The following is a 16,397-nucleotide window of genomic DNA, read 5'->3' on the forward strand; positions in this document are numbered from 1 at the left end:
AATATTATCGTTTAGGAACACCCCTCGCCTCTTTTTTGTCATTACATAAATAGATCCTAGTTGCTCCTACTAGAAAATTCATTTGGTCCTTGAATGAGAGGAAAGAGGAATGTAGTTTTAGAACTGTAAATAAACACATTGCCAGCATTTACAGAACAGTTTTTAATAAATTGTCGGGCTTTTTCTTTCTCCTTCCTTTGTTAGTACTTCAATTCAAGAAGTTGCCAGTTAGTTCTTGGAGCTGGTGCACTGCAAGTTGTTGGATTAAAAACAATAACTACAAAAAATTTGGGTAAGGATTCTTGTTTTTAATTCACATGTTGAGATTTTACGATGATGTTGCTATACTCATTGTGTTTTTAGTACACCTGATGTTTTTATGACTCTAATTTAAAGACTCTAAAGTTATTTCACTGTTCGATGTATTACCATGATTGAAAAATTGGCTTCTGGGGAAATGTTATGAGGAATTTCCACTCTAACGAGTATAAGTTATTTGGAAGTTGCACCACTATAGAAAATGTTAAGATGTAATGTATATGAGGTGCTTTGAGGTGAAAGATGTCTGAATGTCACAAGAGAATCCGTTGTCCCATTAGCTTCCTCATGTCAGTAATACTAACAACTTGAGGTCATTGGGAAAAGCAGCATGTTTACTACATTATTCAGTACCAAATTATTTAAGTGAAATAATGTTGCTTTCTGCCACTGTGTTCTTCATTTATGAAATAAACTGGGGTCTGTATGAAATTGACATTTTAAAATTTATTTTGATATATAATTAAAGTAAACTAATTCTCTTTTTTGTTTCTCCGTGATGTATCCACTGCCTGGATCTTCAGCTCTATCTTCACGTTGTTTGCAGTTAATTGTGCACTACATTCCTGTTATCCGGGCTCATTTTGAAGCTCGACTACAGCCTAAGCAGTATAGCATGCTTAGGCATTTTGATCACATCACTAAGGTACTTTTCCTTGTATTTTCTACTGAAGTTTCATAAATTTAATTCCTTAATTGGTAAATATTTTTTAGATGTATTCCAGGGACTTTAATATTCTGTCTCATTACAGGACTACCATGACCACATCGCTGAAATATCAGCTAAGCTTGTAGCGATAATGGATAGCTTATTTGACAAGCTGTTATCCAAGGTAATGATTTATGGAAACTATTAGGCAATGTTTAAAGGCATTGTGCCTTTTCATAGTTGTCTAGCCAATCAGATTCCTCAGGGTTTAGAAAAACTCAATAAATTGTTCAGATTGCCCAATAGTGGATAGTCATCTCCTAGGGGGTTGGGAGGGGACAGGAGGGAGATTATTTTAAGAATGATAGAAACTCTCTACAGAAGTGATTTTATGTTAGCTACATTGACAAATATGTAGCTTCTTCAAACTAGATTTTAGTCTGAAAGCCTTCCAGAGATAGAATTGGGAGAACAAAGTTCAAAATAGAGAAAAAAGTAAATACGTTATTTGTGGGAAGGTATATTCTTTATTTTCCAGACTGAAATGGCAAAGTCTGAGGTGCTGTATTATTTCCCTCATAGATAATCAATTTCAATATCCGTTTCTTGTTTGCTTCCCATTCCTAATAGATCATTAAAAGAAGTATTGGTTTCCAATGAATCCTGTATTACACTGGAGAGTATTTCCAGAAAAATGTTACTTAATCAGCCCTAGTCACTTTTGCTCTATCCTTCACTCTTTTCTTTTCCTAAGTTCCTTAACACCTGTCTTAGCGACAAAGCAGAAATTTCATAACTTGAAATTTTGAAGGTTTATTTAGTTTATATGTTTTGCCCAAGAGTATGTTTAGGGTAATCATCAGACGAGGCACTTTGGCATGCTTTTCTGCTATTTGCATTCTTCAGGATTCTGAGATGGTAGGAGCAGCAGGCACATGAAAATCATAAAAGTGCAAGATAAAATGGCATCCATTCACAGATACAGACGTACTCGCACCTTTGAAGGTGACAGTGGGGAAAGAGTGCTTGGAAAATAAGATTGCATTTAATAGTTCTCAAATGCTTTGGTTGTAAGACCCCTCTTTACACTCTTAAAAATAATCAACGGGGGCGCCTGGGTGGCTTTGTCGGTTAAGCGTCCGACTTTGGCTCAGGTCAAGGTCCGTGAGTTCAAGCCCCGTGTCGGGCTCTGTGCTGACAGCTCAGAGCCTGGAGCCTGTTTCAGATTCTGTGTCTTCCTCTCTCTCTGCCCCTCCCCTGTTCATGCTCTGTCTCTCTCTGTCTCAAAAATAAATAAACGTTAAAAAAAAATTTAAAAAAATAAATAAAAATAATCAACGACCTCAAACAGCTTTTATTTATACAAATTGTACCAATCAGTAAGTACCATATTAGACGTTAAAACTAAGAAAAATTTAAAACACAAGAATATACAAACACGCATTCCATTGGCCATCAGAATGATGACATTGTTACAACTCCTCTAAAAATCCCTACTCTGCAATCATGAGAGAATGAGAGTGAAAAAGTTAGTAACATTTTAGTATTATTATGAAAATGGATTTTAGTCCACAGTTTCCTAGAAAGAGTATCTGACTCCCAGGTGTCCCCAGACTGCACTTTGAGAATGTCTGAGGTGGCTGATAGATAACCTAGATGTTTTATGCTTTTAAGAAGCTTAAAGAATTTATAGTCATGTGCAAACATACCTGTATTATGTTCTCCCTGTTAAATTAGTTTCTAGTTTTGTATGGAGAAGAAATCTTGTTTAGGAATTCTCTGATTTTCTTTATGGTTGCCAAGTAGTAACTAAATTCAAAAGCAGTTCTGTTTCACCAGTTTTGCTTTTTGGTACTTGGCATTCTTCTGTCTACCAAAAGTCAATAAATAACAATGTGACTACTCTCAAGAAGTTTACCATCTGTTACCAGAGAGGAGGTGGGCAGGGGATGGGTTAATAGGTGATGGGTATTAAGGAGGGCACTTGTGATGAGCCCTGGGTGTTGTATGTAAGTGACGAATCACTAAATTCTACACCTGAAACTAATATTACTCAGTATGTTAACTAAATGGAATTCAAATAAAAACCTGGAGGAAAAATAATTTTTAACAAAAAGTTTACCATCTAACAAGGCAGAGGACTGCAAACACCTAACAATGTTAAATAGTGGAATTAGGAATAAGCTGTGGAATATAATGAAGCAAACCCAAAAAAGTGCCAGTACTCTTAAAACCTTGACTTTATTCTATCATTTTGGTCATACAGAGTTTTGTTTGTTTGTTTTTTTTTGTTTTGTTTGTTTGTTTTTACCAAGAATTGGGACTGTGGCTAGACATTTTCCTGTGGCAATTAGTTTTATTCATTTTTTAATTTTTAATTTTTTGATAAAAAATAAAGAATTATTTAATGAGCTTTGCAAATATTTATCACCTCTATTTAATAGTCATATCTTGCTTTTTTTGCTAAAATAAATGTGAGGCATTACGATACTTCATCCCTACATAGTATGTATTTCTAAAACCAAAGGACCCTTTGTTAAATATTCATGCTACCATATCATACCTAACAAAATTAGCAATAATTCCTTAATATCATCTAATATTTATTCTTATCTAAAATTTATCAGTTGTCTCAAAATGTCTTTTTTCAATAACTTGTTTGAACAGAGGCTTCTCTACATAGTCTACACAGTAGATTTAGTTACTGTTTCCTACGTCTTTTATAAAGTTTAAATATCCTGCTCCCCATTATTTTTAATGTTAAGAATGTGCCTAGACTTTTGCAACTTCGTATTTTCACTACTATCTTTCCTACTAACTACTTCTCCCATTACCTTGACCTATTACATTCTCTCTGTACTAACATGTCTCTCTGCCCTTCCCTGCTGTATTTGCTTCATGTGTTGTCCAGGAGTTTAGCTCTGTTTTTAATTCATACTGAAATACCAAACAATGTTTGAGTTGGGTTAGCCTCTTAATTTTAGCTTTTTATTTTCTTATCTGAAAATTTTATTTGGAGAAAGAAGGATAACACAATAATATAGGCTCTTTCTAAGAAGCTAATAAGTAGTGGTACCATTGCTTGGGTAGAATGAATCATTAATATGTAATTGTACTACTGACTAAACTAATGTCCCAGCCTTCACTTATTCATTCATTCAGGAAGTTAAATTGTGTTAAGTAACCAGGATACATAAGGGTTAGGAAGTCTTCAGCATTGTCCCTCAAATAGTAAAATATCCAATAGGAAAAGTATATTGATAATTTTAACAGGAAATAGAATATGTAAAGTGCCACAAGTAAGGAATCGACTTTGTGCTATTGAAGCTTTTAATGCTTTGGAAGAGATGGTTGCCAGCTGAGGAGGGAGATCTGGGAAAGCTTTAGGGATGTGGCATGCATCTAAGTTTTGCTCGTAAAGATAGGCATGGTTAGGGCAAATGAAGTTGAGGTAAAGAGATACTCTGAGGTAACAGCATGTAGGTAAGAATCATAAGGAGGAAGTTTAGTGTCAGGGTTTTGGAGTCAGGTAGACCTAAGTTCAAATTCAATGTTTGTCACATATTTGCCATTGAAGCACCTTGGAAAAATTATTAATTTCCTTAACTTCAGTTTCTATCTTTAAATTGGGAAAATAATAGAGCCTCATAAGGTTATAGTGAGGATTAATGAGATAATATACATGGGGTGCTTTTCTTTTATCATGTGTCTGACTATAGCAAGTTTCCAGTAAATGTTGAATGCTAATGCTTTTGCTATTGTTGTTAATAACAACAAAATTAAGTTACTCTATTTAGCCAATGAATCAGGGTGAGTGAACTGATTGTTAGGTGAACTGAGATATGTTAGGAAGATAGTGAAGAGTTTTGACTACCAGTGGAAAGCTAAACAGTTTAAGTCAGGTTTACGGGGATATAACACGTTCAATAAAATTCACCCTTTTTCTTAAAAAAAGAAACTCTCATTTGAGAGACACAGAGAGTGTGGGAGAGGCAGAGAGAGAGAGAGAGAGAGAGAGAGAGAGAGAGAGAGAGAGAGGGAGAGAGAGAGAGAGAGAGAGAGAGAGAATCTTAAGCAGGCTCCATGCTCAGCACAGAGCCCAATACAGGGCTCCCTCCCACTACCCTGGGGTCATGACCTGAGCTGAAATCAAGAATAAGACGCTCAACCAACTAAACCACCCAAGCACCCCTAAAATTCACCCTAAGTATATGATGACTTTAATAATAGAACTACCACAATCAAGATATTGACCAGTTCCATCACTGTTAAACATTGTCTCCAGCAGTCAGTTCTCTTCCCATATCCCAAAACCTTGACACCACTGATCTGATGTTCATCTGTATAGTTTTGCTTTTTCCAAAATGTCCTATAAAAGGAATTTTACAGAATGTAGCTGTTGTCCCAGGCTCCTTTCATTTAATATAATGCTTTTGAAATTTATAGCATATGTTAGTGGTTTGTTCTTTTTATTAGAGAGTAGTATCAATTGTACGGATGCATCACTTTGTTTATTCATCCATTTATCAGTGAATAGACCTTTGAGTTGTCTCCAGTCTTTGCCTGTTACAATAATGCTGCTATAAACATTCATGTGCACATCTTTATGTGGGCATGTATTCTATTTCTTTTGTGTAAATACAAAACTTTTGTACATAAATGCAAAACTTTATAATATCTTTACAAAAAACTGCCAAATTGTTTTCTGAAGTGATTGTACCATTTTGTCTTCCTACTTTTGATATATCAGAGTTCGGGGTGCTCTTCATCTTCACCCGCACTTTATATTGTCTGTATGAGTTTTTTTGTTTTTGTTTTGTTTAACTTTTTTAATGTTTATTTTTTGGAGAGTTTTTAAGTATTTTCTCCCAGTCTATCGCTTATCTTTTCATTTTCTTGACAGTGTCATACAAAAGCAGTTTTATTTTTTTTTATTTATTTATTAATTTTTTAATTTATTTTTGGACAGAGAGAGACACAGCATGAACGGGGGAGGGGCAGAGAGAGAGGGAGACACAGAATCGGAAACAGGCTCCAGGCTCCGAGCCATCAGCCCAGAGCCTGACGCGGGGCTCGAACTCACGGACCGCGAGATCGTGACCTGGCTGAAGTCGGACGCTTAACCGACTGCGCCACCCAGGCGCCCCCAAAAGCAGTTTTAAATTCTGATGAATTCTAGTTTATCATTTCTTTCTTTTATTGTTCATGCTTGTGTCCTATCCTAAGAAGTTTTTGTATAACCCAAGTTACACAGATAATTTCCAGTGTTTTCTTAATCTGTGATCCATTTCTAGTTGATTTTTGTATGTAGTGCAAAGTATGAGTCAGTGTTCATTTTTCTGGATAGTTCCAGCACCTTTTGTTGAAGGCTATCCTTTCTCCATTGGCATCTTTGTTGAAAATCAATTGGCTATTTTTGTGTGGGCCTTTTTTTGAACTGTCTAATCTGTTCCTTTGATCTGTAAGTCCATCTTACACCAATACCACACTGTCTTAACTACTGTTGCATTACTAGAAGTGTTGGAATCAGGTAATGTAAGTCCTGGGATGTGAAGCCTTCTCAGTGGCCCCACCCCTCCTCCAGTGGTAACCAATTTGGTTTATGATCCTAGGCTTAAAGGTATTTTCTGTTTCTGTTCCTCACACAGTGGCCCTGGGGATGAAAGAGTTTGGTGCCCTTTCTCAGTGACTTAAGGCTTTTGCTTGGTATAAGAGGAGGGTGCAGGGAATTCGTCGGCATTGGTTCCTTTTCTCTAGTGGCAGCCATTCGCCTCCTGCTTGTCTGTGCTGCTAGTGAGAGTGACTCTGTGACTCTGTGGTCTCCTGCTCTGATCTCAGTGTTGCTTCCGAGTGCCGAGTTCCGAGAGTGTGAATGAGTGCACACTCTCCTTATAGCTAGAGTTCTCATTTATTGTAAACATGTACTAGTTCATATTTGGCCTTTGGGATTTTGTTAAAATGTTAGTTGTTTTCTTTCTTTTTTGCTTCTGTGGTAGTCACCTCTTCTTCCTATGCTCTGCCATAATGAGACATTTCGTGTGTCCCATCTCCTCAGAAGGGCTTGTGACTCTTTGGAATTTGTTCCCGTGGTTCTGGGGACCTTTGTTCTCTGATGGGTTGAAGAAAAGTTATGATTTTGTAAATTATTATGGTTTTTCTTGTGGTTAAGGTAGTAGAACATTGTCTTACAGCTTTCTAAATTTTAAACAGAAGTAGAACCCCAAGATTTTTAAACTAACAAATCACCTGATTAGAATTGCACTTCAGAAGGACTTATCAGATAGTATGTAGAATGGATTTGAGGTGATATGAAATGTCTTCTGTTTGGAATAGTTTCACTTAATTGTTATCATTTGAAGACTCAGCAGCCCAGGTGTGCTGCTCAGGAAGCCACCTCCACTATTGCCTAAATGTCCTTCATCCGTGTTCTGTAGCATGCAATGTCCACTTTCTGGAACACCAGCCAGCTTTTAGGGAGCTCCCCAAAGCTCCCTGTCTCTGATTCATCTTTGTACACTCCCAACTATTGTAGTATCTGACACATTCATTCCAGCATACGTATTCTCATATGTAGGTCCATATACTCATATACATACATATGTACATATATACATACATATATGTACATATACATACACATCTAAGAAAATACTTATCCAGAAGTTACTGTGTACCAAGCAGCTTTATTTAATGTTTGTTGACCTTATAATTGGACTCATTAAAATGCTAGTATATTTTTTCACATAAGAAGTATTGAAGACCTCACCTAGGGCAGTATTTCTCAACTGAGACAGTTTTGTTCCCAGAGGATATTCAGAAGTGTTGGGATATTTTTGGTTGTTGGAGTTTGGGGAGTGGGCTGATACTGGTACTGAACATCCTATAATACACAGGACAGCCCTCGCAACAATGAATGATGTAGCCAAAATGTCAGTAGTGTAAAGGTTGAGAAACTCTGACCTAGAGTATTAATGTGCAAAATACTCTGAAAGTACACTTGATGGCACTTAGTCACCAATTCAATATAAGGAACCAAGGAGAAGGAGGAATAAAAACTGAGCTGGAGATTTCCAGGCTGTGTGAGCAGGAGGATTGTAATAACAGCAATAGTAATTGAAACAGGAAAGAGGCAGGTTTGGGAAAGCTTATAGTAAACTCAGTTATGGTATGGAACATTTAGGAAATGTGTGACTTAATAAAGTGTTTCTGGATTAGAGATAAATTAGAAGCTGTTAGATTGAATGAGATTGATAGGAGAGAAAGAAGGGAAAATGAGGGGGGTTAACACGGAAGAAGCTTTGCACTTAGGAGATAGGAGACGTCTTTTTCCTCCAGGAGGGGGAGGAAGGAACCAGGAAAGCATTGTGTCACACAAGGACTGTGTTTCAAGCGTGAAGGTATGTGAATACTGCAGAGTAGTGAGGAAGCAGAAGTAGAAAAGTTACTAAATTTGGAAGTTTGGATGTCTTTTGTGATTTTGGCAGAAAGAAATTTCAGAAGATTGTTAATAGTGGAAGAAGGTGGTTTGGGTGGTGGCAAGAATCAAATTTTAAGGGTTGAGAATAAAGAATATGGTATCAAGTTTCAGTGACTGAAGAAATATGATGGTGAAGGTTAGATGGAAAGAATAGTATCTTTAGGGGGGCGCCTGGTTGCTCAGTTGGTTAAGCGTCCGACTTCGGTTCAGGTCATGATCTCGCGGTCCATGAGTTCGAGCCCTGCTTCGACCTTGTGTTTCGTGGGTTCGAGGCTCGCATTGGGCTCCGTGCTGACAGCTCAGAGCCTGGAGCCTGTTTAGATTCTGTCTGTCTGTCTGTCTCTCTCTCTCTCTCTCTCTCTCACCCTCCCCTGTTCATGCTCTGTCTCTGTCTCAAAAATAAATAAACATTTTAAAAAAAATTAAAAAAAAAAGAATGGTATCTTTAGGGAAAGCAAGGTTTATCTTTAGGTGTGAAGGAAGGTTTTGGGGGTGTACTAGGTTCCCAGAACTGCCAAAACAAATTACCACAGACCAAGTGGCTTAAAACCACAGAAATTTATTCTTTCATAATTCTAAAAGCTAGAAGTCCTATATCAAAGTGTTGTCGGCCATGCTTCCTCTGAAGGTTCTAGCAAAGAGTCTTTCCCTGCTTCTTTCTAGTTTCTGGTGCCTGCTGTCATTCTCTGTTGGCATTTTTTGGCTTATAGATGCACCATTTCAGTCTCTACCTCTGTCTTCATGTGGCCATTTTCCTTCTGTGTGTCTTTCTAAATTTCCTTAATTTTTTTTATTAAAAATTTTTTAATGTTTATTTATTTTGAGAGAGAGAGAGACAGACCGTGAACAGGTGAGGGGCAGAGAGAGAGAGGGAGACAGGGGCAGAGAGAGAGACAATCTGAAGCAGGCTCCAGGCCCTGAGCAGTCAGCACAGAGCCCTACCTGGGGCTTGAACTCACAAACCGTGAGATCATGACCTGAGCCGAAGTAGGACTCTTAACCAATTGAGCCGCCCAAGTGCCTCTCCTTTCTTTTATAAGGACATCAGTCAGTGGATTTAGTGCCCACTCTAATCCAGTATGACCTTATAAAGTTCAGAGTAAACATGAATTTGGGCAGATACTATTCAGTACAGGGTGGTAGTTAAAATAAGGGGATGTTACCATAACGAGGTAACTACTTCATAACTACTAGGATGCCTAAATAAAAGGACAGTAACAAGTGTTGGTGAGGATATGGAGATATTGGAACCCTCATACACTGCTGGGTAGGGTTTTAAAAAAAAATTGGCATTTTCTAAGAAGATTAAATATAAAGTTACCATATGACCCAGTAATTCCACTTCTAGGTATACACCTAAAAGAATTGAAAACATTTGTCCACACAAAAACCAGTACATGAATGTTCATAGCATCATTACTGATAGCCAAAAAGTAGAAAGAAACCAAATGTCCATCAATAGATGATTGGATAAACTGTGTTATATTCGTTCAATAGAATATCATGCAGCCATTTAAAAGATGAAGTATTGATGCATGTCAACAACATGGATGAATCTTGAAAGCATTATGCTAAGTGAAAAAAGCTAGTCACAAAAAGCCATGTGTTATAGGAGTACATTTATAGAGATTAGTGGTTGTCAGGAGCAACCTCAGGGAGGGAGGAATGGGAGTGACTGTGAAAGGTTATGGGTTTCTTTTGGGGTGAGGAGAATGTTCGGAAGTTAGTGGTAATGGTTTTATAACTATGAGTTTACTAAAAACCAGTTAATTGTACACTTGAAAAGGGTGAATTTTATTGTGTGTGAATTATATCGCTATTATTAATAAAAAAAAATAGAAGATAAGGGGATTTTTATATTTCTAGGCTGAAGAAAGGTAAACCATTAGGTTGGTCACAACTTTGCTGATCTTGGTCCAGTCACGTGGTGACTTCTGCATGGTTCTTTTAAGAGCAATATATTGGAACTTATCATTTTAATAACTATGTAAGATTAGTACATTAGATTATTTAGCCCAGATTTGTCTTATAAATAAAAATAGTATATAATTTAAGCTGTGAATTACAAGATACGGGCCAAAGATGGATGTTTGAATGATACCAGTATATTGTTCCAAATGTAAGAATAGTTAAAATGAATTTACCTAAGTTTAAATTTTCAGTATAGGTCATTGCTGAAAAAGTCTTCCTTTACCATCTTTAAAGTAAATACGATTGGGGCGCCTGGGTGGCTCAGTCGGTTAAGCGTCCGACTTCAGCTCAGGTCACGATCTCGCGGTCAGTGAGTTCGAGCCCCGCGTCGGGCTCTGGGCTGATGGCTCAGAGCCTGGAGCCTGCTTCCGGTTCTGTGTCTCCCTCTCTCTCTGCCCCTCCCCCGTTCATGCTCTGTCTCTCTCTGTCTCAAAAATAAATAAACGTTAAAAAAAAAAAAATTAAAGTAAATACGATTACTTTATTGGCTTACCTATAAAAGAAAAAGAAAACTTTGATACCAGAGTCCTATTGGTTTTGGATATGATCATGTTGACACATTCTTAAAATCATCTTTAAAAAATAATCTCTTAATTTGGAAGGCCTACTTTATTATTTTTATTTATTTATTTTTTTAATTTTTTTTAACGTTTATTTATTTTTGAGACAGAGACAGAGCATGAACGGGGGAGGGGCAGAGAGAGAGGGAGACACAGAATCCGAAGCAGGCCATCAGCCCAGAGCCCGACGCAAGGCTCGAACTCACGGACCACGAGATCATGACCTGAACTGAAGTCAGACACTTAACCGACTGAGCCACCCAGGCGCCCCTGGAAGGCCTACTTTAAAGATTCACGTCATTGTATATTGAGCCAGATTGGTAGCTAACATTTTTTGAGCACTTACTTTGTATTAAGCACTGTTTTGTGTTCTTATGAGTCATCTTTTTAAGTCCTCACAGAAAGTCCTTTGAGATAGAAATGAAGTAACTTGCCCAGCATTAGCTAACCATCTAAAGAGCTAGGATTTGAACCCAAGCAGTCTATCTTAAGAAAGGAAGCAGCCTGTGTTCTTAGCCACTAAATTATGATGGCTTTCTTAGATTAGGATAGTTAATGAAAAGTTCTTGAGATATGCCTGAGTAGCACAGATCATGGTTGAAGTGTAAGTTTCAACTATACCAGAGTTGGACATGTAACATGGGCCAAAAACATATGTTTTAGGAAACACTGGAGACAATTAACAATCCAGAGGACATGAACATAATTCTCATTGTTTTTCTCTGCCAGTATGAGGTGAAAGCTCCCGTTCCTTCTGCCTGTTTCAGGAATATTTGTAAGCAAATGGCAAAAATGCATGAAGCTATATTTGATCTTCTTCCAGAAGAACAAACACAAGTGAGTAGTAATTCCTAAAACTACTTTTTTTATACATAACATATGCATACAGAATTGGAGTGTTTTTTATATACTTTTGGTACAGTTAAGCCTAGTTCATTTTTCCGATATGATTATTTTTTCAGCTGTTATATTAACCTGTGAAATGTGGATACAAATGTCTGATTTCAAAGTGCCTCTAGCTCTAACAGGCCAGAGCAATAATTGCTCTGCTATATGGTCAGCATTATAAAAAGCAGATATTTTGTTTGTCCATTGAGTATAGAGATCCCAGATTCTACTTACGTCATTCATTATAGTATCAGTTTGAAAATCAGAGTTGGCATTTATCAATAGTAAAATATGTTGCTGTTATTATAATCCAAGTGGGATATGAAGGAATTAGTGATAGAATTAATAATGAGAGGACACATGAAATAACTCAGTCAGTATACCTTATTTTTGTTAGATCAACATAAATGATCTTAGTATGCATAAACCAGGAAAATAGTAAAATTTGGCACCTCTCACCTGTGAAATATCCACTCCTTGTCCCTACTGTCTTCCCCTACAAAAGTGTTATCAGAGTTTTCTCCATTGTTCACCTACACTTCTACCCCATCCCCTCTACTTGCTTTGTTTCCCTCTCCTGATACTTTAAAGATTCCAGTATTTTTTTCCCAATCTTTTTTTTTTTTAATGTATATTTATTTTTGAGAGAGAGTGTGAGTGAGCTGGGGAGAGACAGAGAAAGAGGAGGACAGAGGATCCCAAGCAGGCTTTGCACTGATAGCAGTGAGCCTGATGTGGGGCTTGAACCCACAAACCATGAGATCATGACCTGAGCTGAAGTCAGATGCTTAACTGACTGAGCCACCCAGACGCCCCTCCAGTCTTCTTTACCCACCTTAGCTTGTTCCCTCTATACGAGGCTATCTCATTTGAGCCCAGTTGTAGAATGATACAGTGTTGGAATACAAGCTTAGTTGTATGACTAATGAGCTTAACTTTTACTGGAATTTTTGCTCTTCAAACAAGTTTCTTATTTGAGTTTGCCTCTAAATGGTTGAGTATATAGAAATGGTATCTGGGAGCAAATACTTTTGCTGTTCTTTCTCCTGGTGGTTTCCTTTCCCATACCACCTCAGACTTCCATCTGACAGTACCTGTTTTTCTGCATGCTTCCCTAGGTTTTCATTAATCATTCCAAAGTCATGATTAAATATCATCCAACTCCTTTGAGGCCCACTGAGGATTGAGGAGGAGCCATAAGATATGGAGCACCCACTTGGGTCTCTCTTTTTTTTCCTTATTTCTTCCTAGCCAAGCCATCCTTCTCATTCCAAGTATAAGATCTCACCTCTGACATTCTCACTTTTTGGATTTGTCAATCTGAGTTCTAATTATGGCCAGGTCAAGGAGCTGGGCATACAGGTATTTCATGTTTTTTTTTTTTTTTTTTTTTTTTTTAATCTCCATCATAATTTAAAGGGAACTCTTATCAAAGCTGGGCAAGAATTAGATTTTTATGTCAGTATTGTCACATGAATACCAGTAATTCCACAAAATTCCATAGGTGCCTTTATATATATTTCCTCCCATAGAAAACATGTTACTCCACAAAATCATTTTTTTTTTTAATTTTTTTTTTTAACATTTATTTATTTTTGAGACAGAGAGAGACAGAGCATGAACGGGGGAGGGGCAGAGAGAGAGGGAGACACAGAATCTGAAACAGGCTCCAGGCTCTGAGCAGTCAGCACAGAGCCCGACGTGGGGCTTGAACCCACGGACAGTGAGATCGTGACCTGAGCCAAAGTCGGACGCTCAACCGACTGAGCCACCCAGGTGCCCCCACAAAATCATTTCCAAAGATTAACTGTATATAATTTCAGGTCAGGTATTTCCCACAGAAGTATTGGGCCATTGAATCAAAACTCTGCATGCAGGAGCAATAAAATACTTTGAAGTAATTTTATCAATTTAGAAGGATGAAAGTATCTTTGCCTCTACCATTGTGACTTTGTTGTTTTGTCTTGAAGTTCTTATTTAATATACTGCAGAATTCTCCATTTCTTTATACCTGGCTTGGTTGATCCCAGTTATATATCCCAGAGGACTTCAAAGGAGCAGAAAGGCAGTGATAAATCATATCACTAAAAGAAGTACTGCTGATAAGAAGAAAAAGAGGTTTTATCCAGCTATAGAGAAAACTGTACTAAAATAGCAACTAAATACCTTCAGAGTAGCATCTTAAAAGTATATGCCAAAGCAAAGATTTTTAAAAAGTATTTTCTCCTGGGTGGCTCAGTTGGTTAAGCGTCCAGCTCTTGATTTTGGCTGAGGTCGTGATCTCGAGTTTCAGGAGTTCGAGCCCCATGTCAGGCTCCGCACTGATAGTACCGAGCCTGCTTGGGATTCTCTCTCCCCCTCTCTGCCCCTCGTCTGCTCGTGCTCTCTCTCAAAATAAATAAATAAACTTAAATATATTTTTTCCAAATAATATTGATTTGATACTGATGACTCAGATGCTTATGTCTTGTATTTCAAAAGAGCTTTAAGAAACCATATTACTTCTTTTCCAGATGTTATTTTTAAGAATTAATGCAAGTTATAAACTCCACTTGAAAAAACAGTTATCTCATTTAAATGTGATAAATGATGGAGGACCTCAAAATGGGTATGTTTTCAACATATTTTTACTACATGCTCCAGTATTGGATTGCCTGATTGGTTTTTATTCATTACGCTGTCCTTTTCCATTATAAGCTTGCCAGATCTGCACCATGGTAAAATCAGCAACTTTTTCCTCTGTGGAGAGGACATCTATATCAACTTGTCTATCACATTAAAGTGTTTTATAAGTGGTCAATTACTTACATGTCTGTTTTGAGGTAGTGTGGGTCAGTAGCACATCCTTATGTTATGCAGTAGTCTCCCTGTATCCAGACAGGACTCGAAGTCCTAGTTTGTAGCTGTGTGACCATGAGAAGGTCCACTTAACTTCTGCCTTATTTATAAAATGAGAAGGATAAAATCTTCTGTAACTTTCATAAGGTTACAAAAAAATGTGTGTGTATGTACATTTTTATTGTAAGCTTTTGAACAAATTATATGTACTATCAGTGAAATATTTTAGTTATACAAAACAATTTAGAATCAGAAAACTTGGGTTAAGTTCTGCCACTTACTAGTTGTGTCACGTTAGGTAAATCACTTTTATTTTTGCACTTTTATTTTCTTGGATTTGAAAATAGGGATGATGGTAAAAAGTACCATCACAAAATTTTTGTGAAGAACATAAAGATATGGGGAAAAATTATATAAAATACAAAAGCACTGATCATGAAGCTACATCCTAATATGATTTTCTCAGTGTGCTATCCGTTCTGTGGATTTTAGGAATAAAACATTAAGTTTTGGGCTTCAATTTCAAACTTATAGGAACAAATGAAAAAATGCATTTTGGAGTCAGAAATTGGCCCTGTCCAACAAAACAAGTACACTGAATTGATTTTGCAAAAAATATTTGGGAGCTTCATAATACTGAATGTGTTGGCCACGCCGAGTTAGTTTTATGCAACAATCTGATTCTCTCCCTTAATTATTACCTGGTTCTTCTTTTTCTTTTTTTTTTAAGAATTGTTATTTTCAAAACTTTCAGAGCCACAGGAAAGTTCAAGGACAGTTTAATGAATACCAAATACGTCTCAGAGACTATTTTTAAAAAACTAGTATTTTTAAGCCTACTCGACCCATAACCTTCTAAGTCTGGGTTGGTTCGTTCATGGGTTTTTCTGACCAGTAGTTCTGAAGCATTGAAGCTAACTCATTACCTATTATTTTCTCTGTTAATATAGCTATTTGGGGGTCTTTACCAACCTAGAGATCTTCACTGTCATACACTTTTAAAGACACTAATTCTGTGTAAGTCAATTTATGTCTTGTGAGTGATTCCTTGAAAGATAGAATTCCCTGAAAATCGACCTCTAGACTCTAGCAAAAGACATAATAAACTACCTGCTTATAAGTAATTTTTGTTCCTGGAATGGCTTTAAAAATGCACTTTTTTTTTTCAAGATGAAATTCACATAAAATTAACCATTTTGCAGTTAACAATTCAGTAGCAGTTAGTGCATTCACAAGTGTGTTCTAGTTCCTGTTGTCTAGTTGTCCAGTCAGATAATAAGATCAAAGCTTAAAAAAAAAAACAAACCAAGAGGAAACCCTGTACCCATTAAGCAGTTACTTGCTACCTTCCTTCTCCCCAGCCCTGTTTTTTAAATGGATTTTTTTTTATTTAAGACATTTTAAAAATACAGACGTAAAGAAAATATTTGTATTGCTGCTACTTAATCATTAACATTTATCATTTCGCTTGGAAAAATGTTCATGTTTAAAAAAAATGGCATTCCAAATGAAATTGAAGTATCCCTGGCTCCCATCTCCAATCCCATTCTCTTTCTCCAACCTTAGTCAATATTTCTAATAAATTTGGCCTACATTTTTAAGTCCTTCTCCTTATCTCTAGATCTTAAAAAAATATGTAGCACTGTTTTATAAACTTACATGGTATATTGTACATGTGCTGCTTACTTTATTCCAC

At 36.9% G+C, this 16,397-nt stretch overlaps 1 protein-coding gene across 12 annotated transcripts in view; it reads left to right on the top strand.

Moving 5' to 3' along the window:
* VPS54 (VPS54 subunit of GARP complex) overlaps positions 1-16,397 on the top strand; it is a 189,939-nt gene that overhangs the window by 123,548 nt on the left and 49,994 nt on the right. For 11 of the 12 annotated variants that reach the window (XM_058683940.1, XM_058683932.1, XM_058683930.1 and 8 more), the window contains 5 exons: positions 205-292; positions 843-964; positions 1,071-1,151; positions 11,705-11,812; positions 14,377-14,471. In XM_058683940.1, coding sequence (XP_058539923.1) covers positions 205-292; positions 843-964; positions 1,071-1,151; positions 11,705-11,812; positions 14,377-14,471 — 494 coding nt within the window. Of the gene's footprint in view, positions 1-204; positions 293-842; positions 965-1,070; positions 1,152-11,704; positions 11,813-14,376; positions 14,472-16,397 lie in introns of those variants that run through there. The other variant, XR_009248588.1, reaches the window with a different exon arrangement.

This window comes from Neofelis nebulosa, chromosome 9 (assembly GCF_028018385.1).
Source record: "Neofelis nebulosa isolate mNeoNeb1 chromosome 9, mNeoNeb1.pri, whole genome shotgun sequence".
NCBI classification, from domain to species: Eukaryota; Metazoa; Chordata; class Mammalia; order Carnivora; family Felidae; genus Neofelis; species Neofelis nebulosa.